The 25,776-nt window shown below is 51.6% G+C and overlaps 1 protein-coding gene across 1 annotated transcript in view; it reads right to left on the minus strand.

The window, feature by feature from the left end:
* The window catches only part of ASTN2 (astrotactin 2), a 272,947-nt gene that overhangs the window by 127,260 nt on the left and 119,911 nt on the right, over positions 1-25,776 (minus strand). Inside the window, exons 10-12 of the mRNA XM_027687651.1 lie at positions 24,041-24,191; positions 11,307-11,473; positions 9,059-9,247 (exon numbers count right to left, since the gene is read on the minus strand). Coding sequence (XP_027543452.1) covers positions 9,059-9,247; positions 11,307-11,473; positions 24,041-24,191 — 507 coding nt within the window. The remainder of the gene's footprint in view (positions 1-9,058; positions 9,248-11,306; positions 11,474-24,040; positions 24,192-25,776) is intronic.

A 25,776-nucleotide genomic window follows, 5' to 3' on the forward strand; every position in this document is an offset into this window, starting at 1 on the left:
GCTGGTCCTGCTTTCCTGTGCACTCAGCCACAGCTCCAGCATCCAAGCCAGGTCCCATTGCCCAGGAACCGTGTGCAGTGAAGATTTAGATCTCCTGGGTTATGCCACGTGCCCTGTGGGTGGGATGCAACAGGGGACAGGAGGGTTCCCAGCATAGCTTGTCCACCACTTCTGGGTTCAACTACTGGGGCTCAAGCCCAAACCCAGCACTTGCCTCCAGGTTTATGCAGTCAGGAATTACACCACAACCCACAGAACAGCAAATCCTCCATCTCTGGAGAGAACACCTGGGATGGGTAAGAGGAACACAAGATTTTCTGCTGCACTGAGGATTGCATCCAAGCCCTGCTGCTACCTGGGAAGCAGGTATGTCTCGACAGCTGGCATAGCTGTGGAGCACTCAGATATCCCCATGCTGGTGCCTGCTCCTGACTGCATTGCCTGGAGCAAGGATTTGCATTGCTAAGTCAATGTCAAGCTGATTTAGTCCTTGGATGGGCAATCTCCATCAACCAGTGCTGGCACTAGTGAGGAAGAGCAGTCACAGGCTGGTAGGTGTCAGCCTTGTCCCTGGAGGGGACACTGAAGTGGCTCCATGGTGTGAGTGGCACAAACCCACAGCCCATGCTAATGGTGCCCACCACAGTGCCCATAGCATGATGGAAAAACACTGCTCTCACAGCTTAAAGTTGTGTGATTACAATTTACTGCCTCCAACCCTCCTGCCTCTCTCTCTTCTTGCTTTTCAGCTGAACATAACCCTTATTTTCATGTGTCCCGTGTGGGTGCAGAGCCCTTTTGGCCCAGGAGCAGCTGCAGCACGTGTCAGATGAGGAAGGAAGAAGCAGCAATTCCTCTCTCCAAGGCTGTCCACCACTGCAAGGCTATAAAACCAATAAGGACCCCCTGGGATGAAAGGTACTCCATAAATCTGAGCTGTTATTACAAAACCAATCTCCACCACATCTCTTAATAATGCAGATTAACTGTGCAATAACACCAGCTATAATTAGCATCATAAAAAGTCAGATATGGGAAAGGCCAGCAGGTCAGCAAGTCGATCCTGCAGACTGCTCCCCACAGCACAGGGAAGGGGGAAAACTCCTGGGTGTCTCCTCCTCATTCCATAGAATCGTGGAATCATTTAAGTCGGAGAAGACCTTCAAGACCCCTGAGTCAAACCATTAACCCAGCACTGCCAAGCCCACCATTAAACCATGTCCCCAGGTGCCACATCCACATGCCTTTTCAATCCCTCCAGGGATGGGGACTCTACCACTGCCCTGGGCAGACTGTTCCAGCTGCTCCTCATCACACTCGTGCTCCAGACCCTTCCCCAGCTCTGCTGCCCTTCTCTGGACAAGCTCCAGCACCTCAATGTCTTTCTTGTCATGAGAGGCCCAAAACTGAACCTAGGATTTGAGGTGTGGCCTCACCAGTGCCCAGCACAGAGGGACAATCACTGCCCTGGCCACCCTGCTGGCCACACTATTGCTGGTATAAGCCTTCCTGGCCACTTGGGCACACTGCTGGCCTCTCTCTCAAACCTTTATCCTTTCCTCATGCTTGAGACTCAAGGAAAGGGTGTCACCATCAACTTTTCACAAGGTGGACCCAGAAAACCTCACTCAACCCCCGACAGCTGTATGTGGGGACAGGGGTCATGGGACATGAGTCCCCCGAGGGCCCCAGGCTGACAAGAGCAGAGCAGGGTCCTTGCAGAAGGAGCCTGTGTACCAGCTCAGCTCCCTGATGGATGAGCATGCCCCCAGACCCTGCACCTCCCATCCCACAAGAAGCTCCCAGAGTCAGGAGACAGGACCTTCACATACACACACACACACACCTGCCTTGCCCAGCAGCATTCCCAGACTGGGATCCCGCTGCCTGCTTCCACCCTGCCCAGGGACCAGCACTCCTCCCCACTGCTTCCCAATCCAGCTAACACACAGAGCAAGCCCCGACGCCTGCTGCCTTCCCCCGCCTCCTGCTTCCATCATTCTTCTCGCCTCCACAGCATAACCAGCACTTCTGCCCTCCATCCCTGTGGGCCTGGCAGCGTGGCAGTGGGAAGGGCAGGAGGGAGGGTTCCCTGCCCGGGCTCAGCACTGCACTGCCCAATTAGTGCTGCTGCGTGGCAGGTTCCGTGTGCGCTGCGTGATGAGCTCTGGGAATGCAAATCCGAACTTGCTCCGCCGCAGCAGCAGCTAACAAGATAATGAATATTTTCATCAGCTGCAGAGAATACAAACATCTGCACAGGCACAACCACGCTGCTGGGGCTGGGGGAGCAGGGGTACAGTGTAAGAACAGCTCCTCAGCATCCCTCGCTGCAGGGGCGGCAGCTCCACTGCCACAGAAAGGAAATTTCTGGTCCCCAAACCCAGAAAAGCCTGTGGGTGATGCTCCATCAGCTCCAGTGGGTGCTGCTACTGTCTCTGACAGCAGTGCCTTGGCTCTAGACTGTGCCAGTGTCTGCAAGAGCTTTCCAATCCCCCCACCACAGGCAGGGACACTTTCCACTAGCCCAGGTTGCTCCAAGCCCCGTCCAACCTGGCCTTGGACACTTCCAGGGATGGGGCAGCCACAGCTTCTCTGGGCAACCTGTGCCAGTGCCTCACCACCCTCTGATTAAGGAATTTTTTCCTAATCTGAATCTCACAATCAGGGATGTAGAATTGGTTTTGGGGTCTGGTTGCAGTGGCAGGTTCCACCCTGGCCATCCCTGTTCCTCCTCCTCCTCCTCACCAGGGCTGAGGCACAGGCTGGGAGAGGTAGGGCTCTCACAGGCAATGGTCAGACAGCAGAGACCTGTGTGAGGTTACCCTGCTGCCTGCACAGACAGGAACAAAATGGAGCAGCTCAGAGGCACATCTGGAGCTGGGATGGGGCAGCAGGAGCAGGAGCTGGCTCTGATGGCTGTGCCCATGGTCACTGAGTACACAGTGGCCCACTCCCTAAATCCTACCTGCACCAGGTACAGAACCAGCCTGAGAACCTCTGGAACCTCTGAGAACCTCTCTCTAAACAACCTCTATCACAAAGCACCTCTTTCACTCTGGACCCTTGCTCTGTCTTTAGGGTATCACTGGCACTACACTTGCTTTTGTTTCTCTAGAAGAATAAAAAATGCTTCTAACCCAGTGCAAAAGCATGTGGCTGCAGACCACCAGCTCAATGCCACATGATCTGTCCTCCTTTCTGGTGGGATGAGAACTTTGAAATGAAATGGGATGTAACAGTGACCCAACTGAAGGAGTGGGGTGCTAATTGCATTAGTCATTTATAGAACAGAGTGATAAAATCTCACTGCTGAGCCTGCCAATGAAGGTGTGCTCAAAGTACATGTGTGAAACCTGTTATGGGCTCTGAAAAGTGCTGTACGGACTCAAAAAGCTGCCAGGATGTTCCCAACACCAGGTTGAGAGGTAGAAAAAATAGGATTGAGGAAAATCAGCTCAGAGAGGGGCCCTTTAGAGGATGCAAAGCTGCTGCGTCTGGCATGGCCACACAGGCACCAGGACATCTCTGCTCTGCAGGCAGCATCCCTGGCTGGGAGCAGGCAGTGCTCCTGCACAGCACATACCAGGAGTGGAGCATCACATCCCACAACTTATCCCACCTCCACAGACCTGCTAAATTGCTCACAACCCCTTAGCTGCTACTGAGCACCACGGCGTGAGGCTTTAGCCTGGCTTGGAAAGACATCATTGCTTCCAACTAGCATGTCTGAGGCTTCAGAGTTGTGAACAGGTAATAGAATTGCAGCAACAAATAATAAAAAGAGGAATGAAATGGAAGGCAGCCACTGGAAAAGAGATCCATCCATTATCCTGGCCTGAAGGGTAATAGGTAAACAAGGCATTGGTGCACGGGCTGGTGCTGAGCTCACCAGCATAGGAATAATAAACAGTGCAATTATAACTCCTGTGCTTGGAGGTTTCAAAGAGAGGGAATCATATAGGAAAAAATCAAGTGTTAATTTAACTAGTTATAGACATTCCACGTGTGATGCTGGGGGGGAGCAGGATGTCCCCACCACGGCTGACTGGCGAGCTCCAAGCCACACACCACCAGCAAAGTCCCCCGGCTTCTCACACCCAGATGTGATGCTGTGCCTAGCTGAGTCCCCATCCCAGCCCCTGGCAGCACCCATGGGTGGGAGGGAACCAGGTGCAGCTCCCATGAGGTGCAGGGGGTACGACAGAGTGGAGATGTTTCCCAAAACAGCCCTGGAAGGGATGGCGCCGAGCTGCCAGCTCACCCCGCCGTCACTGCGCTGGTTTATTAAGGGCTGAGAAGCGTCGAGGGGAAGGAGTGACAGATTTAAAATTAACTTGCCAAACTCCCCATCAATATTATGACAATTCCCTGCATCAGTTCAGTGACCTGACAGTATGAATGGAACTGTGTGGAGGCAGAGCTGCGGGCTGGCAGCGCTTGGGGTGGGCGCCCATCCCTCTCTGTGGTACCCCGGCCTCCTCGGAGCTGTGCTCAGCACCACCTCCAACCTGCCCTTTTCCTTCCCCAAGGCTGGAAAGAAGCAGCAGCCCTGTTTTATAGGGGGGGAGTGGGAGGAACAGCATCCCACAAGGACCGATTTCCAATACTCTGCACAGTAGAGCATGGTATGGCACGACATGGCATGGCACAGCACAGCACAGCACCCCTGGATCCTCCAGAGCTGTTCTCCCTGGATATGGAGAAGGGAAACCACGACTCAGCAGAGTCTATGCAGTGCGGGAGCAGCAACATGAATCCTTTCCCTCCCTCCAGCCACCAAACAATTTTAGCTCCTTATCTGCCCCTCAACACCCTGAAACTCCCCAGAGTCGCTGCATCTCTGCTGGGAGGGAATCACATGGGGGCTACATGGGTATTCCCTGTGTCCTGTGGCTAGGGGAAGCTGGAGCAAGAGCCAGGACCAGAGGCAGAGGTAGGAATGGACCCTGGTCAGGGCAGATGGATGCTCCTGGGGAGTGCTCTGCCCCACGTTTTTGACATCCTGTTTGCCATGCAGCAATAATCCAGCAAGTAAAGCTGACTCCACAGGCAGTATTTTGGGATTTCTCCATATTAATGGCATAAAAGCAACAGTCTGAAACTGCAAACAGCTTTTAAACAAAAATCTCTATTCCCTCATGGCAAAGAGACGGCACAAAAACAGATAAAGAACGAACAAACAAACCATTTGGAAAATAATTCCTCAGTGATTTGGGAACGGCACGGAGTTTGGGCTCTGCCCCACCGTGAGGCAACAGGGGGAAAATCGCTCTAATCTAGTCTTTAGTGAGCTGGATCCGCTGCTGAGCCTCCCAGCTAGACTGGAAGGTGTGACTGGAATAGATCAGCTCCAATCTCATCTACTTATTAACACCACACAGCATTTTGTCTATGAGAAGAACCTTTTTCGAAGAAAGCAGAGGGGTGCCCAGAAGAAGGTGGCTCTGAATGTGCTTTTGGCTCAGTGGTGGAAGGAACAAGGAAGGGGTTTGATGTGTGATGGAAAATCCCACCTCTGACCCCTCCCAAAGCACCCACAAGGGACCACACAGGAGAAGCAACACTGGAGGAGTGCTTTGATTTAAATCCTTGCAATAAAACAGCAGCAGCAGCACTGACATGGGGCACTCCTCTGAGCAGGAACCTTGATGCTGGCATGTCCAACAGATCACCCCAACCTCCACAGAAATAATTAGTGGTTATTAAGCCACCTTAGTACAGAAAACAGTGTTCACAGAGCTCCTGACTCCTGATGGCTGAGCTGCAGGGAGGCTGTGGTGCTCGCATCCTGCTGGCCTGTGGCTCCATTGTCACTGATGGATGGGGAAAGGGTCCTTGGCACCAGCACAAAGGGACGTGGGAGCAGAGACAGGCTCTAGGCAACACAGTAAGTTGTTCCATCAGTGCTTGGTGTCTATATGGAGCACATATGGTGCAGCAAGAACCAGGTTGCCTGCTGCCCAGCCCTGCTGTGGCTACATTCTGGCTGGTCTCAGCAGCCAGTATCTACTTCCTCCATCCTTCTCTTGGGCATTCCCATCTCCTCAGTCACATCACTGAAGTCCCTGGGTGCTGCCTGACCCCCCTTGCATAAAATGACACCAGTTAAAGGGGAAAACCAAAATCTGAGGCAGCGTGTTGGTCTGAGGTCTGGGACCTCCCAAGGTGTGCAGCTCTCCCACTGCCAGCCCACTGTCCTGCATTCCATCCTTACTCTGCATCCTGAAGGTTCCTGCTGCACATCCCCATCCTCTTCAGCTGGTCAGACACACTAAAGCTGTTGGTGCTACACCTGCTACATCCCAGTGAGTGCCAAGCACGGCCAGGAGGGTGTCAGAGGATGGGCCAGGCTTGGTGGGGCCAAACAATAGGTCAAGAGGCAACAGGCAGGAGCTGAAGCACAGGAAGTTCCACCTGAACCTGAGAAAGAACTTCTTTACTGTGCAGGTGACCGAGCACTGGAACAAATTGCCCAGAGAGAGGGTGTGGACTCTCCCTCACTGGATTATTCAAGGACTGTCTGGACACAGTCCTGTGCCATGTGCTTTGGGATGGCCCTGCTTGAGCAGGGAGGCTGGACCAGATGCCCCACTATGGTCCTTTCCAGCCTCACCCAATCTGTGATTCTGTGTGACCACACAGCCACCAGAAGGACAGAGACTCCAATCAGTGCTGCAGCCCCTTAGGTGGCAAACACACCCCCCTGACCCTAATGGGATGGAAATTCTGTGGTAACTGAGAGGTGTTGCCCAGGCCAGGGTGTGTGAGGCAGCTTTTCCCAGCACAAAGACTCCCTCCCAACACCATGCTGATATGCCTGGCAAATCCAGAATATCCTATTTATTAAAGACACTGAAGATGCGGCGACATGGGAAGCAGACACCATTCAAAGGACTGTCACATCTGCATAGCTAAAGGATCCCAGCAGTTATAAATCCCTCTAAAATACTCAGCCCCTTGTTCTGATAGCAGGTTCTTGCTCCTACTTTGCAGAAACAGGCTTTTAATCCCTGGTATTAGGCAGCTTCCTGCTATGTTTCAAATGCACCAAATTAAGGGCTTCTCTAACAGCTGGTGCCTTAATGCTCAGAGAGGTTCTTGAATATCTATGAAAATCAGAGGCAAATTACATCTTTTAGTTAATAATTTCTTCTCCATTAACCTCCTTCTCTTCCCTTGTTAAGAGATGATGTAATGGTGCTTCTACGGCGTAACCCACCGACACCCTGGGCAGCCTGGCCGTGGGGGAGGACACTGTGCTCTGGGAACTGAGCCCTCCTCATCCCTGCCTGCTGCCTCTGGAGCCGACAGACTACATTCAAATGGGAAAGGGCAGCCGGCCTGACCTCTCAGGCTGCTGGAAGTATTTCTGGAGCAAGATGTGCTGCCTCCCTCCAGGCTCTGAGCTCTGCCGAGCCAGTTCATCGCACGCTACACTCTGCACCACGTGGGCAGCTTTGCAGGCTGCCCTTGTTTCAGACCTGCTTTCCCCTGACCCTCACAGCTGTTATACCCAGGACTAGGACACTGAAAACCCTATTTGGGACAGCAGGTTAAGCAAAGAACTTGGTTGTCACTGTGCAACTCCTCACTGGGAAAAGTTTCCCCACACCTTCGCCATATCTCATCCAGCATGTGGGAAGGAGGATGGATCACTAACAGCCCTTTCTTTTAGCCACAAAACCTGTCAGGCAGAGCCCCAAGGGCCTTGGGCTCTGGCCCCTGGAAGATGTCATCCTAACACCTCAAGTGTTTAATCCCAAGGGCAGCTTCAGCACAAACCACTCCTGATCCAGCCCTGCACTGCCCAAACCCGCCATCCCCGGGATGCCCTCAGAGGGGGAAACTTGGAGAAGCCACATCCCAGGATAAACCACCCCCACAGACAACCTTGTGTGCTTTCCAGCTGGAATTTATAAGGACAGAGGATGCATTTGCTACCTGGAAGCGACAAAACATCCCTTAGACACACCAGTTCCTGGAAAACTTTATCTCTGCAGCCCTGGCTCTGCTCTGATGGACACACTGATGCTTGTAATGTGTGAGGGAGAGAAAGCAAAGAGGAGTCCAGTGGGAAAATTGCCTTTGTGTCCTGTCAATTCTCACTTCCAGCAAAGGCTGAGGCTCTGCTGGCTCTAAGCACTCTGCTGGCTGCAGCTTTCTCGGCGCCCCTGTGCTGATGGAGCTTGTAATGTTTCTGCCATCAAGACAGCAGAAGGCCAGAGTTCAGCCTGAATCCACAGCCAGGAAAGCTTTGCACTCGGGGAAGAGCACCCAGCAAAACTCTGTGGTCAGCAGGGGTGAGCACCCACAGCTCCAGTTAAAATTGGAGGCAGCAATGAGGTCTCTGTGCCCAAACAGGAAAGAAACGCTCAGTGCAGGTGCTGGGCAGGGAAGAGCCATGTCTGGGTGGGATGTGGGCTGGATTCTTTCCTGACTGTGGTCAGTGCTGCTGCTTTGAAACTCATACACCCACCCTGCCTTACACCTGATCAAAACGCAGCTGCATTCAGGAGAACTGAAGAAAAATAACTAAATAACTCATTGTCCAGCCCTGAATTCAGCAAGCTCTCCTCTGTGAGCACTGCAAGGAGAAGGTATTTACCTCCAGCTCATTTACATTATTTATCATGCTATATCCACAGCTCCTCCCAGTGCTGTAACAGGGACATTGAATAAAACCAGCTTGCATAGGCTGAAAATATGCCAAAGGAAATGCTCTTTCCTACTACAGCAATTAAACGTCAGAACTCATTGTCACAGGATATTGCAGAGATGAAAGACATCAGTGTTCAGAAAGAGATGAGGCAACACTACCGAGAAAAGCCCCAGAACACAATTAAACACTCATCTGATGAGAAACACACTGGCCCAGGAGGGTCCTGTGTTGCTGCCTGTGGGAGGGATAAGCAAGCAGGAAAGCCATAGATGATTATTGTCCTCTTGTTCTCTTCCCCTAGTGAGCATATCAGAGATGCTGCCTTTGTACCACTGGACCTTGGTCCTGTCTCACCATCCTGCTGTTCCCAAGACTAGGAGCAGAACCAGGACATACCTGAAAGTCATCTGGAACACCTGGCCTTGGTTGACATGCTGGGTCCTATTGTTATAGCCGTGAAGCATCTCCCCAAAAAGGGTGTCGTTGAACTTGGCATCCGACTTGAGGCACTTGGGGCCCTCGCAGATGTCAGAGAGCATCAGGCAGGACTTCCCATCCGGGGCCAGCTTGTACTCCTCCACGCACCTGAGGAGCACCACAAGCTACATGAGATGGGCCAGGCATAGAGCATCCCACCCCACGAGCCTCTGCCAAGCCCAGCCAAGCACCACCAACACCTGCAGCAGCTGCTTGGGCAGGAGAAGGGGTCACAGAGCCCAGATCCTCTGCCCAGGCTGGGATGGGCAACCAGCAAACAAGCACATGGTTCCCAATCCTCCTCCCTCCTGCAGCAGCACAGCCCTATCTGCCTGCAGCCAGGTTGGGCAGGGCTGTGAGCACCCTGATCTAGTGCAAGATGTCCCTGCCCGTGGCAGGGTGGTTGGAAAAGACAATCTTTAAGATCCCTTCCAACCCAAACCATTCTGTTTCCATGCTGTCCTGCCTGGAGCTGCCCCTGCGCTGGATGGAGAGCAGAGCTGAGCCCACTGTGCATCTGCTGCTCAGGTACAAACATTCCCCAGGCCACAGCAAAGCAAAAACAAGCTCCTGCCCCTTTTTCCACCCAGCAGTGCTCTCTTGCAAGGAAGCAGCTCCAGCATGGCTGCTCCTTTGCTCCTTGATCCCACTTTCAAGCATATTGTGGGTAAGATGCACATGCTCACCTTCAACAGACAGGAAGGGAACTGAGGCAGGCAGTAGGGATGTGATTTAACTACAGACACGAGAAATCTCAGTGGAATCTTTTGTATATGTGCTTAACTTGCCTCCCTCCTCCTCTTCCTCCAGCTCTTTTCTCAGCATTGTGGCTCCCAGCTGACAGGGAAACCTCTGTTCCCTGCCTGCCCCTTCCTCCCCTTAGCCACAGCACTCTGCTAACACCACTCCCATCTCCATCCAGGCTTCCTTCCCCCTCCCATTCCTCTACTGCATTTTACTGCTGCAAGTGAAACTCCCACCCGTCTGTCACACTTTTCCTTGCCTGTTCCCAAAGCGCAGCTCAACCTTGAACAGGGATTATGGAAAAGAAAAAAAAAAAGGAGGAAAAAAAACCTGGGAAACAGTCTCTGTCCTTGGGGAATGGAAGACTGAAATGAGGATTCCCTGCATGGGCACGGATGGGGACCATGGAATGTCCCAAGTTTTTCTAGATCCGCCCTACAAAGGATGCCTATATGGATTTCCAACCCTTTCTGCAGGCATGGAACAGGCAACATGCTCTCTCTTGATGACTCAACCACTCTGTGCTGCTAAACAACAACATAAAAAGAAGGTAGTGCAGGAAAAAAAACAATCCAGCAATAAGGGATAAATAAAGGAGAAGCTGGCACAGGCAAAGCTCCCTGTGCTGCTCTTCCCAGGGAGCAGCCAGGGCTGCACAAGGTCTCTGCTGCACTTGCAGCATCGAGACTTGACAGGGTAACCCCTTTGAGTTACTGTTAGGGATTTGCTCCCCCTCTTGCTTGTGGGCATTTCCTTTCCAAAAGGGCTCCTTTTCCTCTTCTTCACCTATTCTTTCCCACTGGGACGTGAAGGGTCCTGGGTGTGCCCGAAAGTGTGAACCAGCCATGGGACGCAGCCGGCAGAGCCGGGGTGGGCGATGGATGTCTGCAGCTGTGCAGCATAAAGCCAGATAATCACTGAGCTCCTTTTAGAGCACACTGCAGCCAGGGAGATCTTCCTGAGAGAAAATGCTAAATTGTGTAGGATTATAGGATCCCGGCCAAAATCAGGGATGAAACTCTATTTTAAGAGAGGCACAGAGGAGGAAAAAAAAAATAAATTTAAGTAGTGTTTTTTAAACAAATCCTCCATCTTCCCCCTCCAACACACAATGTACAATTTTTGGGTCCCTTCACGGTGAGTCACAGATCAAACTGTACCATCACACAGTGGGGGAGAGGAGGAAGGTGCATCTGCTTACACTGCTCCTCACACTTCCATACACTCCTGCCCACAGGCAAACCAGGTGCCTTTATTCCCTGCTGGAATTCAGCTCCATATACAGCCTTTTTCTTGGACGCCCAGCTCTGCTGCTGGGCATGCTGGGTTGGGATGGGTGGCGTAGGAAGGTTGGCAGGGATGGAGAAGGGAAGGGGTTATTTATCTGCTAGTGGGAGAAGCAGGAGCCTTGGAGGGGACTCACCCACAGAACATGAAGATGGTGCTGGACGAGGGGTCGTGGGGCAGAGGGAGGGTCTGCTGGAGACAGAGCTGCTCACAGCCCCCGTTGAAGCCATCTGAGCAGTCGATCCCTTTGGAGTAGTCGTAGCAACCGGTGCCATCCTTCATGGGTCGCAGGTCCTCAGGGCACTGCAGTGAGAGAGGGACAAGGCAAGGTCACCCGTGGGTCCTCACCTACCCTGGAGCCCCTGCCCGGTGGGTGCCCTCCCAGAACACAGCCCATCCAAGAGCCAGTGCTGCTGAACTCTGTTTACACCTAAAGGAGATGAGTTTGCCCTGAGTGACGGATGGGACAGCTCCATGGGCCCTGCATCACCTTGCACAGCCTTTGGGAAAGGGGCAAGGACCAGGGGGCAAGGACTTGGTTGCTGCCAAAGCCTTGCTCCCCATCCTCCCTCCAGAGGAGGGTGAACCCCTGAGGCAGTGAAATCACACAGCCATGAAGCCTCAGGCCAGTGTGGGGCAAAGCATGACAACCCTCTGGGTTTGTTACCTGCTCCTCTGAGACTCAGAGGAGTCCAGTGCAACCCAGAAAAAACACTTTAGCACCTGAGACCAACCCAGAAAACCACCTCAGTGCTCAGGAATGACCCAGAAAATCATCTCAACCCGCACCAGGCAGGCCAGCAAGCGTGGCCTTGGCATTATCTTCAAAAGGATCTTGCTGCCTGCTGTGGGCAGGACCAGCCCATGGCAGAGCGGGACTGGGGGCAGCCAGGATGGCATCCCAGGCTCATCAGTTTTCCACAGCCAATGCAACCATGATGAGTCACATAAGCTGGAGATCTGGCTCTAGCTTTTAATTCCAGTTCCCCGGCTTGTTTTCCTTGCCCCAAAAGAAAAAAGCAAGTGGGTGGCAAATGCCATCGATAAATTGTCATCCAGATTAAAGCACTATTCCACCTGCATTATTTATCCCTTTTTGCCAAACACACACGCACACATACAACAACAAAAAGGCCAGTCCTTGAAAAAATACATAAATCTTGTCTAGGAGCAGCTCACAATTAAAAATGCATTATGGAATTTCTTGAAGATGAGTTAGACTGGAGCTTGCATAGGTAGTGATGAAGGCAGGTTATAAATGTCCTCTGTCAAGCAGAAGAAAGGTTATAAAACCTCTATACTTCGTGCTTAAAAAAGAAAATCAATTTTCCATGTGAGCAAAATGCTGTACATATTAATAAAAGTTCAGGAGACCCTGGACCCTGTGCTCACCAATACAGGCAGGGTCCTGACAGGAGATGGGCTGCTGAGCCACACTTAATCTTGGCTACTCAAGAAGCAAACTGCCCATGGGGGACAGCAGAAAGGGGCTTTAGGGAGTCCTGGCCTACCCTGAGCAATCAGAGTCCTTGGATTGTTCAGACTGGAAGGGACCTTAAAGCTCATGTCATTCCAACCCCCACTGCCATGGGCAGGGACACCTTCCACCAGATCAGGTTGCTCCAAGCCCCGTCCAACCTGGCCTTGGACACTTCCAGGGATGGGGCAGCCACAGATTCCCTGGGCAACCTGTGCCAGGGCCTCATCACCCTCACAGGGAAGATTTTCATCCTAATATCTATTCTAAGCCTATCCTCCTTCAGTTTAAAATCATCACCTCTTGTCCTATCCTGCTAAAAAGTTCGTCCCCATCTTTCTTGTAGATGAGCAGTTTCTCTCCACCTCCTACAAATCCTGTGTCATTTTCTTATGGCAGCAGCACCAAAGCTGCTTCTGCCCTGTCTGCAGCAACTGTGATGGCTTGACCTCTGTGCCAGTCATCCCTCAGACCCCACAATGCCTCCTGTGCCCTCAGCTCTGAAGCTCAGGTGGACATTGCAAACCTCAGCACCTTCCCTGGGGACACCAGGTAAGGTGGGAAGGGAAGGCACAAGGCTTTTCCAATCAAAGGATCCTGTCAGCAAAAGGCTCTGGAATAGGATGCTGCCCATCTCTGCAGAGCAGGCAGGGTCCCAGAGACACAGTTTAGGAATTAGTAGCCCTGACCAGGCACGAAGCAGTAGAAGACACCGGAGCAGGAAGCTTTCCAGCTGCACATACAGAATAATGATGAAGGAGGAGAGGACACTTAGAACAATCTGTGCCTGGGAAATAGGATCAGGATAAGGCTGTGAATCTGCAGATACAACATTTCTCTCCCATGGTCTCCTCTGTGTCTGCTGGCCCTGCTGTAAGAACCAGAGCTGTGCAAATTGGCAGAGAGGAGGCATCTCCCTGGAGGACACGGAGGGCTGACTGCAACAGCATCTTCTGCTCCACGGCACCACATCCACGTCTCTGCTGCTCTCCCCACATTGACAGGGATTGGGGGGGGGTCCAGGGCTCTGCCCAAACACCCTCAAGCTCCCAAGGGACCTTCCAGGGTGCTGAAGGCAACTGGATGGGACTGTAAGTCAGCGGGAGCTGCAGGACCACAGCCAGAGGATCAGTCACAGCTTTTCTGAGCTGTCACTTCGAATTCTCGCCTTGGCACTGATCCATATGCTGAGCTCAGCATTTTCCCCAGCCCACAGAGGAAGAAGATGGCTCTTTCCCTGGGACTGGGTTAGTGGGTCACCAAAGCCCTCCCTTCCTTAGCCTTGCTCTGCTCGAGGCCACCCTTGGGATATTCCTCCAGTTTTGGCTTTAAACCACCACAAAATGTGTTTCCTTTCAGTTTGTAATTAAGCATCCTAATACACGTTAATTAGAGCAGGCAAATAGTTCAGCACAACATTTACAAAAGAAAGCACCTCCTCCCCTCCACATCCACCCCAGCTCGGAGCAGACCCAGCTCTCCAGCCAGCTCTGTGCCACAGCACAAAGCTCTCCAGGGACAGAAAGCTTTGGGAGCCAACACACAAACACGGGATGTGTCCCTGCACTGTGGGGCTGGGGAATACAAAGATGCCAGGGACAGCAAACAGGGGGATCCAACAAGCTCAGCAACCAGTGCCAGCCTGCAAAACCAACAGGAGAGGCAACAGCAGCCCCTGCACAGAGGGGTTTGCACAGATGAACAGGTGAATGGGGCAGTTATGGGTACAATAAATCACAGAATGGTTTGAGTTGGAAGGGACCTTATAAATCATCTGGTTCCAACTCCTCTGCCATGGGCAGGGATGCCACCCACTAGGCCAAGTTGCTCAAAGCCCTGTCCAACCTGGCCTTGAACACTTCCAGGGATGGGGCAGCCACAGCTTCTCTGCACCACTAAAGCTTTATAACAGATCTCCCTGCCCCTGGAGCAGAGGATTTCCCATTGAGATGTCCCACCAATAAATCAGAGCAGGGCAAAACCAAAGCCCATTTGGGTGCAACTACGTTCTTGCCCACAGGAAGAAGCTGGTTTGTGCTAAGCCTGACTCCCTGGGCTGTGCTGATGGGTCAGTTCTGGCTCCTGGTTGGCCTTACAAAATCAGCACTCACCCTGTGTTCGCTGAGCTTTTGTAAAGGAGCACATCTGTTCTTGCTGACATTGATTTGCCTGGCTTGGGCAGCAGAGAACCAATAATTATGGTGAGTTTAAATCAATCCCCCATCAATTTAGCTGCAGTTCAATTTGCGATCTGCCTTGGCAGTGACACAGGACGGGGGGCTGTGTTGGAAAATGATTAGAAAATCAATAAGCAACTCGGTCAATAGTTCTGTCTGGGCGATCAGGGGTGGCACGTCCCTCCCTGGTGGGAGGAAAGCTGGTGAGACGTGGTGCCCCAGCAGGTTCTGGTCATCTACTACTGCATGCCCCTCATGGATACAGGATGGATCCTACACACTGTTAGCCAGCAATTCAAAAGAAAAAGCTGTTTGTGGTTTACCCTGTTAGACCCACACTGCTTGGGTTCACTTCCCCTTCCCAGCCCATCTTTCATCCATAGACCTGACCAGCAAAAATATCTCAGAGCCTGGGAAGAAAGTCTGCTACTTAATCCATCCTACAGAGAGGAACAGAGATATAGGGAGAGACTCCAGCTCATGGTCTGCTCTGAAATGCCAAGGAGAAGCTGTTACCACACAAATGTAATTCCACTGCCTTGCAAATCCACTCCGTCAATGCAAAATTGAACTGATTTCTCTGCGACAACAGACAGCCCTGAAAATTGCTCTTGGCATGGGGAAAGAAAACTTAGTTTGTCGTCGTGCTGTGCACTAGCACTGACAACACAGATCCTGCAGGCTAAATGTGACCCACAGCTCCAAGGCCCCGACCCTGCTGCTGCCAGTGGAGCAGGAGAAGGAATCACCAGCAGCTCCATGTGGTTTGGCTGATGGCACAGCTGGGCAACAGCCCATTCCCTCCCATCCACGCCAGGCAGAGCATCCAGATCCTTATTCCTGTGACTGCAGTCAGCAAATGAATTCTGAGTACACACAGGGAATGGATGTGCTGAATAAGGAGTGCTATTTTTATCTGGGTTTTTTTGGAGAAACATGCTTTTTTCCCTTTTAAATGACATCTCCAAGGTGACACGGAGTGGCAGATCTGGCAGAACCTGCTGCCACATGCCTGCAGCCGCCCCTGGGAATACACCAGATCCAGCCTCTCTGCTACACAGGGCTGTGGTCTGGAATGACATGGGATACCTGTGCCCATCGCTGTCACCCCATCACAGCATGTGGCACCACGTGGCCCCCAGCCATCAGGACTGGGCTCCTCTGCCCACCACCACCGTCCTCAGCACGGCCAGAACAAACACGACAGGAGGAGGATCATCTTCAGGAAAGAATGCAAGCACATGACAGAACCTGTACAAGGTTGTGCCTTAGGAAAATAAATATCTGGACAAGACCATGCTCATGTTAGGTAAAAAAAAAAGAGCCTTTGCTCACTTTCTCGTTTACAAAGCTCATTAGCAGCGAGACAGGCGAGGGGGTCACTGGAAGTAAAATCATTACTGACACAGATCCCCCAGACGAGAGCACACCAGCTCTCCATCTGAGCTGCCTGCCAGAGCTGCTCAGCTCAGCTCCTCGCTTCCATTATTAAGTTTAAAAAACCAGAATATTTAATAAAGTGTTTCTGTAGAGAGTAAACTGCCCTTTTTGTTATTCCACTCTGTTTTCTCAACAACAGCAGCCTTCTTGTCAGAAACTTCTGTGCCGGGGTGCCGGAGGTGATGCTCTGGGCACAGATGAATCTTAATCCCCCCTGGTTCTTAGAATTACACAGAGAAGCTGCCACCAAACCCTGCTCCCAGAGCTGCTCCAGGTACCACATGCTCATGCCTGGATGCATCCAGAGGTGAAACCCAGGACTCCAGCCCCGTGCAGCCGCAGCACCGCCAGCCTGAGGCTGCACAAACAGCTGGTGGCCCAGTGCCACAGAGCACCAAATGCCATGTCCAAACGCCCTAATGACCCCCTTTGTGCCAAGGCATCCTCGATCCTCACCGAGGAACCTCCTCAGCGTGAGACAAAAACATTAATCCGAGGCACTGCCGAGGTACAAGCAAGTGCCAGCATTTTAATGAGCTCCCGACTATGCACTGGCACGTATTTATTTGCTTGTTGGTGCTCAGAAATGATACAAGTGCAATAAACCCCTCTGTGTCCATCTCAGCATATTCTGTGATTCTGTGAGATAAATATATACATATATATATATATATATGAACAATTCTAGCTTATTCTGCCTTCACTTTCTTGGCCCAGGAGGCCCCCAGCAAGCAATGCTCCTCAGCAGCAGCAGGACAGAGCGTGGCTATACGCTGCCCAGTCTCTGTGGGTGAGATTTATCCCTCCTCTCCCCATATTTGGATCAAATGTGGCCAAAAGCTGGTTGCTAAAGCACTCTCCAGTGCTACCCCTGCCTCGCCTCCTCGGGGCAGCGTTGTCCTTGCCACCCCCAGCTGTGAGAGACCCCTTCCGACACCCCACTGCGGGGGAACGTCCTTCCCAGAGGGAAACATTACAACAGTTTTCTGAAATAACAGTCATTATCTTCCCACTCTTTCCCCCCTCCCTGCTTTTCCCCTGCTTCTTTTTCCCTTTAAAGATCATCAATCATTATTTTAGCCTTAGAAAAATCAAACCCATCTGTCTTCCAGGCTCCTGAGCACACGCTGCGATAGCTTGTGTTCCTCAGCCTGGTCCTCCTGTGACAGAGGGATGGGGGATCTGTGGAGGAGACCAAAGCTCTGGGCAACAAGGCAGCGTCTCCTTGCCTCTGACCACCACACAGCTCCCAGGGACCCTCCTGGGGAAGTCCCTGTGTGTATGTCTGCATCTCAATTCTGAGTGGGATGGATTTGTTTCAAGCAGCTGGTGGGATGAAGTGCACACAGATAGAAGTGTTCAAAGCTCCTGGAGCAAGGAAATCTGGCCAATGAAAACCCTTCCAGAAGTCACCGACTGCTAATTTTGAGGTATTCTGGCATCCCCTGTCCATTGTGACATTTCCCTTCCTAGCCACAGCAGAGGTTGACACCTCCAAAGACCTCCAGGAAACCAGAAATACAACCCCTGCCCCATCTGACATCCAGGGTACAGCCCAGCCACAACACTACACACCAAGTCCTATAACCTGACCCAATCCCAAAGCCCCAACCCAGCTGTGACCACAACACACGAGGCACCCCAGTCTGCTGGGGAGCAGAGGGACAAGGGCTGGTGCCACTCAAGCCCTCAAGAATGCCTCTGAAAAAGCCAACACTGGAGAAAACGGGGCTTTTATCACCCAAAGCACTTCTTCCCCATGCAGGCAGAGACTTGCAGCCCAGCTCGGTGCTTCCTGAGCTATTCCACTTGCTTTTAAATTCGACCATTTGCCCACATGATGCAAACCCCCTTTGCAGCTCTGAAAGCAAAGGTAGGTGGGTGGTGGCTCCCACCCACTGCCAGTACCAACCCCAACAGCCTTTGCCACCCTTTCCTCCTCCCCCCTCCTCAAATCCCATTTTAAACACAGGTTTTTTACCTGGATAATTGAGATAAATCCAAAACCACAGGCTCCTTGGAGGGGGGGCTTGCTGTTGAGCTCAGGGGGCTTCTGCTTCCAACCACAACGTGCATAAGGAGTCTCTCCTGCTCCAGGGAGCCAGCAAAATTTTAAAAGGATTAGAAGAGACTGGTTTCCTCCTCATCTCCCTCCCTGGTGTGTGCATCTCTGCCATAATTAGCTAGGTGCCTCGCGAGGCAGGGACGGATGAGTTTTTATTTTTCCATGAACAATTGTCTGTCAGAAAAATGCAGATTTGATGAAGCTTAAGTGCTTTGTGGGATTCCATCAATTACATCTCAAAACTCATCGGGAAATTAGGAGAGCATTTAATTTTGACAAGGTTGAAATGTTTTGGTTTCCATCACCTAATTTTGTTTTTGTTTCAGGCTGTACACCGGGATAAAGCAATGTAAAACATAAAGCTCCAGATGATAATGTTGAAATTAAACATTTCCCCTTCCTTCATAGAAGGGAAATGTTTTGAACCAAAATATTCTGGAATTTTCACATATGTGAGGGATTTCTGCACAGCATTTTGTTTTGGGCTGAAAGTGCCAAATGTGCCACTTCCCCACAAGAAAAGTTCTCAGCATCACCCACATATTTTCAAAGCATCTCCCCATGGTCCTCAAGCCACCCCTGGGCAGAAGGCTGGAAGGAAGAGACCAGAGCAGCAGCACCTGCCCTGATCCTTCATTTCTAATCCCATTTCTCCCCAAAATGGTTACACTCCTAAATTAAGCCACTTCTCTGCCCTGCTCCTCAGCAGCTGAGGAACAGCCCAGCATTCTGATGGGGAAGAGAACAAGAGAAGGATTAGCTCCACACAGGCTGTGCTAAGGCTTATACACCTGTGTGGACCATGCCAAATTTCTCTTCCTTCTGTGTCTAAAAAGGCTGGGACCAACACAGCACTGGTGTCACCCTGGGCCACAACTCCATTAAGTGACTCTCTGGTAGATGCTCTTCCTGCTGAGCCAGGCAAACTCCCTCCTGCCTGGCAGGCTGACCCCATCACCACGGGAGGGAACAGCTCACATCGTCCTTGGAGGCAAACTATGCTTTTTTCTCGCTCAAATTAGAAATAAATCTCTGCCAGAGGAACATGAGCCTGTGAGAGAGGAGACCAGCAGGATTTCACACCTGTGCAGAACAGCAGCACCCACCACCTGGGCTGGGCAGACTCTCCTACCTCTTGCCAGCACCTCTCCCAAGGTGGGATGGATCCTAGAGCACAGCAATGCTATGAGCCCTTCCACACCTACCTGCAACAGCTCTGGCCTCTGTGGCACCCTCATCTGACTTAAAGAACTAACTCACCAACATCTGCAGGCACCACAGATGTTGCAGAACCACCAGACCACACCACCTGCCCCAGAAAAGCCACTCATGCCACAAGGAAACAAGGGGCTAGTTCTGTCACTGCCTTGGCACGGGACCCTGAGCTGCCTTTCTTAGCCCAGCTGGGCAGCTCCTGCCCTCCTGCTTCTCCAGGTCATCCTCACAGTGATGAGACCCCATCCTGAGAGGCACCACAGGGCTCAGACACACACCTTCCCTGCACACCTGTGGCTGCTGCTGCCTCCTCCCACAAGAAAAGTTCTCAGCATCACCCACATATTTTCAAAGCATCTCCCCATGGATGCCGAGGACACCCAACGTGTACCGGGAGAGAACTGATCACCTCCTCACCCAGCTCACGTGCTAAAGCCAAAGCTGCCTTTCCTTGGGGGAAAAAAGCCCTTCAGCCCTCTTATTTTCCTGGGGCTGCAATCCTGCCTTTACAGGCTTATAAATGCACAAGGCCATGGGGCAGCAGATGCAAGTGACCCCCCTTCTTTTTGGGTGGACAAGAAGACTAGCACTAGCAAGCAAAGCCAAGCTGAGAGACAGGTGGGGAAACCCTGAATTTAAGCCATGATGCAGGTGTTTCCTTCAGTCTCTCAGGGCCAATTCTCAGGTTTTCATCTCAAATTACAAATCACCAACACCTGAGTGTCAAGCACTTCCCCCCTCCTTCTGCATCCTCCCTCGGGGCTGCTCAGCTACCACCGTGCCAGTAAAAGGGATCAACAACACACAGTCCTCTATAGGCAACAATCTCACTTATTCCTCCAGCACAGTTTCTCCTGGTGTGCTGTGATCCCTGCAAGACTGTATGGAACAGACACTGGACTTGCAGAGCTACCAGATTCAGAGAAGCTCACTGGGATTTTGTTTTCTTGGGCAATGACCATAGCTTCCACAGATCCAACAGCAATTCTAAGATGCAACAAGGAAAAGCAGCATGGAAATAGGTCTTTTAGAGCTTAGGGATTGTTTGGTTATGTTAGGGCTCAATGGCAAGGCTCCAATTAGTGATGCCAAGGTCTTACCAAGGTTGCAACTCAGCAACCTGGTCTAGTGGGTGGTATCCCTGCCCATGGCGTGTGGGGGGAGTTAGAACTAAATGATCTTTAAAGTCCCTTCCAACCCAAACTATTCAATGATTCTATGATTAAAATTACCCAAATAAAAGGCCTCCGACAAGAAAAGGACTGCAGAAACCCTTTATGCACTCATGCCATCTACTGGGTACACGTAAAACTAACAGAAAACCATGAGATGAGGGGGAAAAATGGTCCCATGGGAAGTGGAGGATGGCAGCAGGGGAGCTGCCACCCTTCCCAGTGGTGGCCCCCCTGGAGAGCCTGTGGGGTCTTCCAGGTGACACCTTGAATGCAGGATTTTAAGTGAGCAAAGCAACATCCTGCTTTCTCCTTCCTCAGCCCAAGGAGACTTCGCTCAGCCAGACGAGCTGTGAGCAATCCGCCCTCGACATTTCAACCGAGACCTTTTAAGACCAAACAATTAGGTAATGGCAGAGCCCACGCCACTAAAAACCCGGAGATAAATGCATCCCAGTCCTCGCAGAATTACTGGAAGCTGTATTAAGGGCATGAAGGAACTGGTAACAGATGATGATTATATATAAAAGGAGTAAGAAATCTTGGAGATTTGTGCTGCTCCCTGGTTGAGCCGCTCAGCTCCAGCTCTGTGGTGTATTAATTGCTTACAAGGCTGCATGTATATTTTATGGTTAGTACCTGCCTGGAACATTTGTTGGATTTAGCCTTGATTGATGAACCACTGATTATATACTTCTGTGGTCCTCAGCAAATTAATAAACTGTTGACTGGTAAAGATTAACAACATGTCATGATTTGTGAAACTGCGTCCAGAGTAAAGCTGGAGCAGACCTAGTGCTAAAATTAGTACGCAAATGCTCCCTGAACTCCATAAAAAGGGGAGAGCTTAATTAAATTACATCCCAATATTGCCCATAGCACTTACCAAATTGGCAAATTGAGTTCACAGAAGTTCAGCTTCGAAACTAACTGACATCCCTGCAAATTTGCAGCACATGACCCCACCCCTGCTTGCACTGGAAGCCCAGCTCAATCCGTGAGTGGGACTGGGATGAGGAGGGGATGTATCGCTCAGTGCAGGGACAGTGCAGAAGGTGCCACAATCTCACAGGCCAGGGCTGCAGTGAGCTCTGAGACTTCAGTCCCATCCCCTGAAACTGCACTCAGTGCCCTGAGCATGACCCAGGGCTGGGGGCACTGCTGCCAGCCCCCCGTTAGGCTTTTCCCTGGACAACAGCCATGGAGCACAGCCAGAAACACAGGACAGTGCTCTCCAGGCTCTTTGCTGGGGGACCTACAAGCAGGTGATGAGTGTAAAATATTGCACTGGCTTGGGAGAGCTGGATGGAGCACTGTGCCCCTGTGTCAGTCTGATGGGAAGCAGGGAGACAGGGAATGGAGGTGGGATGCAGCAGCCATCCCCACACTCCCTCTAGGCAGCTCAGCTCTGCTGTCCTCAAGCTGGGACTGGAGAGCTGGGGGGGTTTACTCCATGACTGGGAGCTGTGGAAAAGGGCAGAGCAGCCTCATCCTCCTGCAGTGGGGAAGACAAGGGGTGAAGAGTAAAGTGGGGAGAGATGGGAATCTCCACAGCCATCTCCTGTCCCCATGGGATGCACGGACCCAAGAGCCTGGTGTGATGTGTAAGATGGGGGTTCCTGTGGTCCCTGTGTGCAACCTCCCACCCACAGCTTCCAGAGAGTGGATGCACTCCAGGAGAATGTTCCTGCTGCTCCTCTTTTCTCCCTGCACTGTACACAGTCCACTCTCTTTGCACACAGCCTCAAGTCAGGCATTACGGTGGGGGGATATTTTCCTGGAGTGACACAGTTTTTCCATTTCTGCCTCTCTGCATGCCAGCGTGGCAAGCACTAGGCCTGTAATTTATTGACAATTTTTATCTTAATATATCCTGACTTTTTAAAAGAGGCATCTCTTCCCAGCAGCACAGGGCGATCAGAGCCCCGATTGCTTCTGACAGTGCCTGGGAAGCACGTTGGCGTTCAGAGCAACATAAAAAAAAGGGGGAGAACGCCCCAAAAGACTAGAAAGGCAGCTGCTCCCTGGAAAAGGGGACACAAAAAACATAATGACAATGGGAAAAGAAAGGAGAAAAGGGAGAGGAGCGGGAAGGGGGAGATGGCACCAGGCGTTGCTGGTGACACATCAGGCTGTCGTGCTAAATGGCCTTAACAAGCAACCGGAGAAGGGGATAATGAAAACACCTCCCCCCGGGACAGCACGGCTACAGCCTGACCTTTCCCAGCTGCCGTGTACAAACATCTTCAATAAATAAAGAGACACTTAACTCCTGCCTCTGCTGAGATGGGAGGGATGGGGCGAGGGGGCTCTGCCTGCAGTGAGACGAGGGAAAGTGACAGAGGGTTTTCGGGGGGTTTTGGAACAGCAGGCACGTGTTTGAGGGGCTGGCAGGGCGGGTGACAGCTCTTGACGTCCTCGGGGGTCACCACTGCTGCCTGGCAGGTAGGGACTCCTACAACAGACAGAGGAAAATGGATGCTCCAGGTTTCCTCCACTTCCCAAGGCTCTGCCCTGTGCCTCTGTGTGTCACACCAGAGCCTCTGTGTGTCACACCAGACTCATACAAAGCTTCACTCACAGGGAAGAGGTGACTTTGCTGTCAAGGTGAGATGGGTTAGAGCTGGGTGAGGTGCTGAGCTCTGCTGCTCCCACCTGGAAGCACAGCAAAACCCCTCTGTGCAAGCATGGCTGGGAACACCTCCCACCTCCCTGGAGGTGTTCAAGGCCAGGTTGGACAGGGCTCTGAGAAACCTGGTCTAGTGGAAGGTGTCCCTGCCCATGACAGGGGGTTGTAATAAGATGATTTTTAAGGTCCCTTCCAACCCAAACCATTCTAGGATTCTATGACTCAGAGTCTCTGCTCAAAATTAATGGTTTAGGGTCTAGGAGGTGTTTGGAAGGGAGGACTGCAAAACCTGGGACTCACTGGGTTGTCTGGCAAGACATGAGCATGTTCAGAAACAAATCAAAACTCTGAGGGTGTCAGAGAGGCCCTGAAAGGGAGAGGATGGGGGGGATGGATGCTTCATCTTTCTTCCACACTGGGAAGCACAAGGCAGGAGAAGAAGCAAGACAGCTTCCCACCTATGCTTGCAGACAAGCAGGAAAACGACCATCAGCCTCAAGCATTTTTCTTTCACTCATCTGAGCCCCTGGGCTGCTTCCCTGGGGTTCCAAAGGGATTTGTGATTCACTGTGAAGGCCCCAGCGGTGGGGGAAGTCCACCAACAGCACACACATCCCCCTGGCCACATCCCCAAAAGGCAGCAGGTCGTATCCCCCTCTGGCTTGTCCCTGGGGCCCAGCAGGCTCAGTACCTACCACACAGCCCGTGGAGTCCACCTTGCGATCCGAAACACACTTGAAGTTGCGGGTGCAGCCGCCGTTGTTGCGGGAACAGTCCCGGACCGGCCCGAAGGAGGAGAGCAAGTCATTGATGGTTTCGAAGTAGGTGGACAGCATCGCTTCTTCCCTTGGAGAGAAAAGGCACCGTTAGGGCTGGCAGGGAGCTGGAGCACACGGCAGGGGCAGGGCTGTCCACAGGGAGCGGCTCTGCCAAAATCCCAGTGCCTTGATTAGCGAAACTGAGCCAAAGGAAGTTTCCCAAGAAAATCAGGGCTTTGTGATGATAATATATAATAAATTTGTTACATAACTCTGACATCCTTCACAGAATCAACCAGTTACGGGGTTTCAAGGATACTACCTATCAGTTTTATGCAAACTTGCAACTAGGAGACACTTTATTAGTAGCCTGGAGCTGTGTGTGAATCCAGCCCTACACTAGACAACAGCAAATCCAAAACCATAAAACTCTTCCTGAGCTGGGCCAAGCTTCCCTAAGCATCCAAACTCCATCCATCATCCAGGGACACTGTCAAAGCTGAAAAGATACATGAAACTTGGCTTCATGTGTGCTGGGATGTGGATGTGGAGGCTCATCCCCGTGCTTTGCTCCAGGGGATGCAGGGCACAGCTCTGCTGCTCTGCTCCAGCCCATCATGTGCAAAGCCCCAGGCACTGCCGTGCCATGACACCCCTCTCTTAAGCAAGCAAGAAGCATAAGTGCCTAGGAATAATTCCATGGCCATGTGAAGCCTTGGGAAGCTCCCAGCCCTGCCTCTCCGAGCTGCACACACAGCAGATTTTGTCTGTGACAAAGCATTCAGGCACTTCGCCTTCTGCTGGGTTCCTGCAAAAGGAACACAGATGCTTGTCAAGAGCTTTAAGCATCTCCAAGATATTTTTCATCTTCAAAGCACAGTTTATATATTAACCAATACCTACAACCCATCCTGGGCAACAGACCCTCTCACCCTCTCACTGACAGGAGAGAGACAAAGTGATGTACCCAAGGTCGCAGAACAAGACACTGATGGTGACAGACTTGACCCGCACAGGCTGTTTATTAGATCTTTACACACAGGAGGCTGCAAATAAACACTGACCCCTCTGACCTTAAAATACTCCCCGAGGCAACGCTGGGAGTCTCAGGGTGGTTTATTCCCCTTGAGCATCTCCCCTGCTCTCCCATCAGCACAACGACTCAATGCCCGGTGCTAATCTCCCTTTTTTTTGGAGGGGGAGGGGGGTTTAATTTGAAAACCGTCTGCTTGGCAATGAAACAGCGCTAGAGGAATATTCATCAGCCCTCGAGGGCTGTCTGGAAGCAGCCCTGTGTTATCTATCAGCAGAGGGCCCCTGAGCTCACACACCGTCACACTCACGCACACAGCCCTGCCAACACAGAACACTCGGAAAAATCATGAGTCAGGCATTAAAAAAGAATATAATGAAACTGGCACCAAAATGATGAGATTTTAAAAATAAATCAATTGCTGGGTGGGTTTGTTGCTTGTTGTTGGGATTTTTTTCCCCCTTCCCTAAACGTGCCCCTTATGCTTTCTGCTTTTTTTGGAGCCTTTAGGGTATATAAGTGAGCTTTTCGCTGCAAGCTTGAGGGCTAGAAACTCCTCAGAGAGTAAACCCAAAGAAATAAAGCCCTAACGCAGTATTGATGTCATGATTTTGCAGATTCCGGATTTCAAGGGAATCAC

This window comes from Neopelma chrysocephalum, unplaced genomic scaffold (genome assembly GCF_003984885.1).
Source record: "Neopelma chrysocephalum unplaced genomic scaffold, ASM398488v2 Primary Assembly neopelma1_74, whole genome shotgun sequence".
NCBI lineage: Eukaryota > Metazoa > Chordata > Aves > Passeriformes > Pipridae > Neopelma > Neopelma chrysocephalum.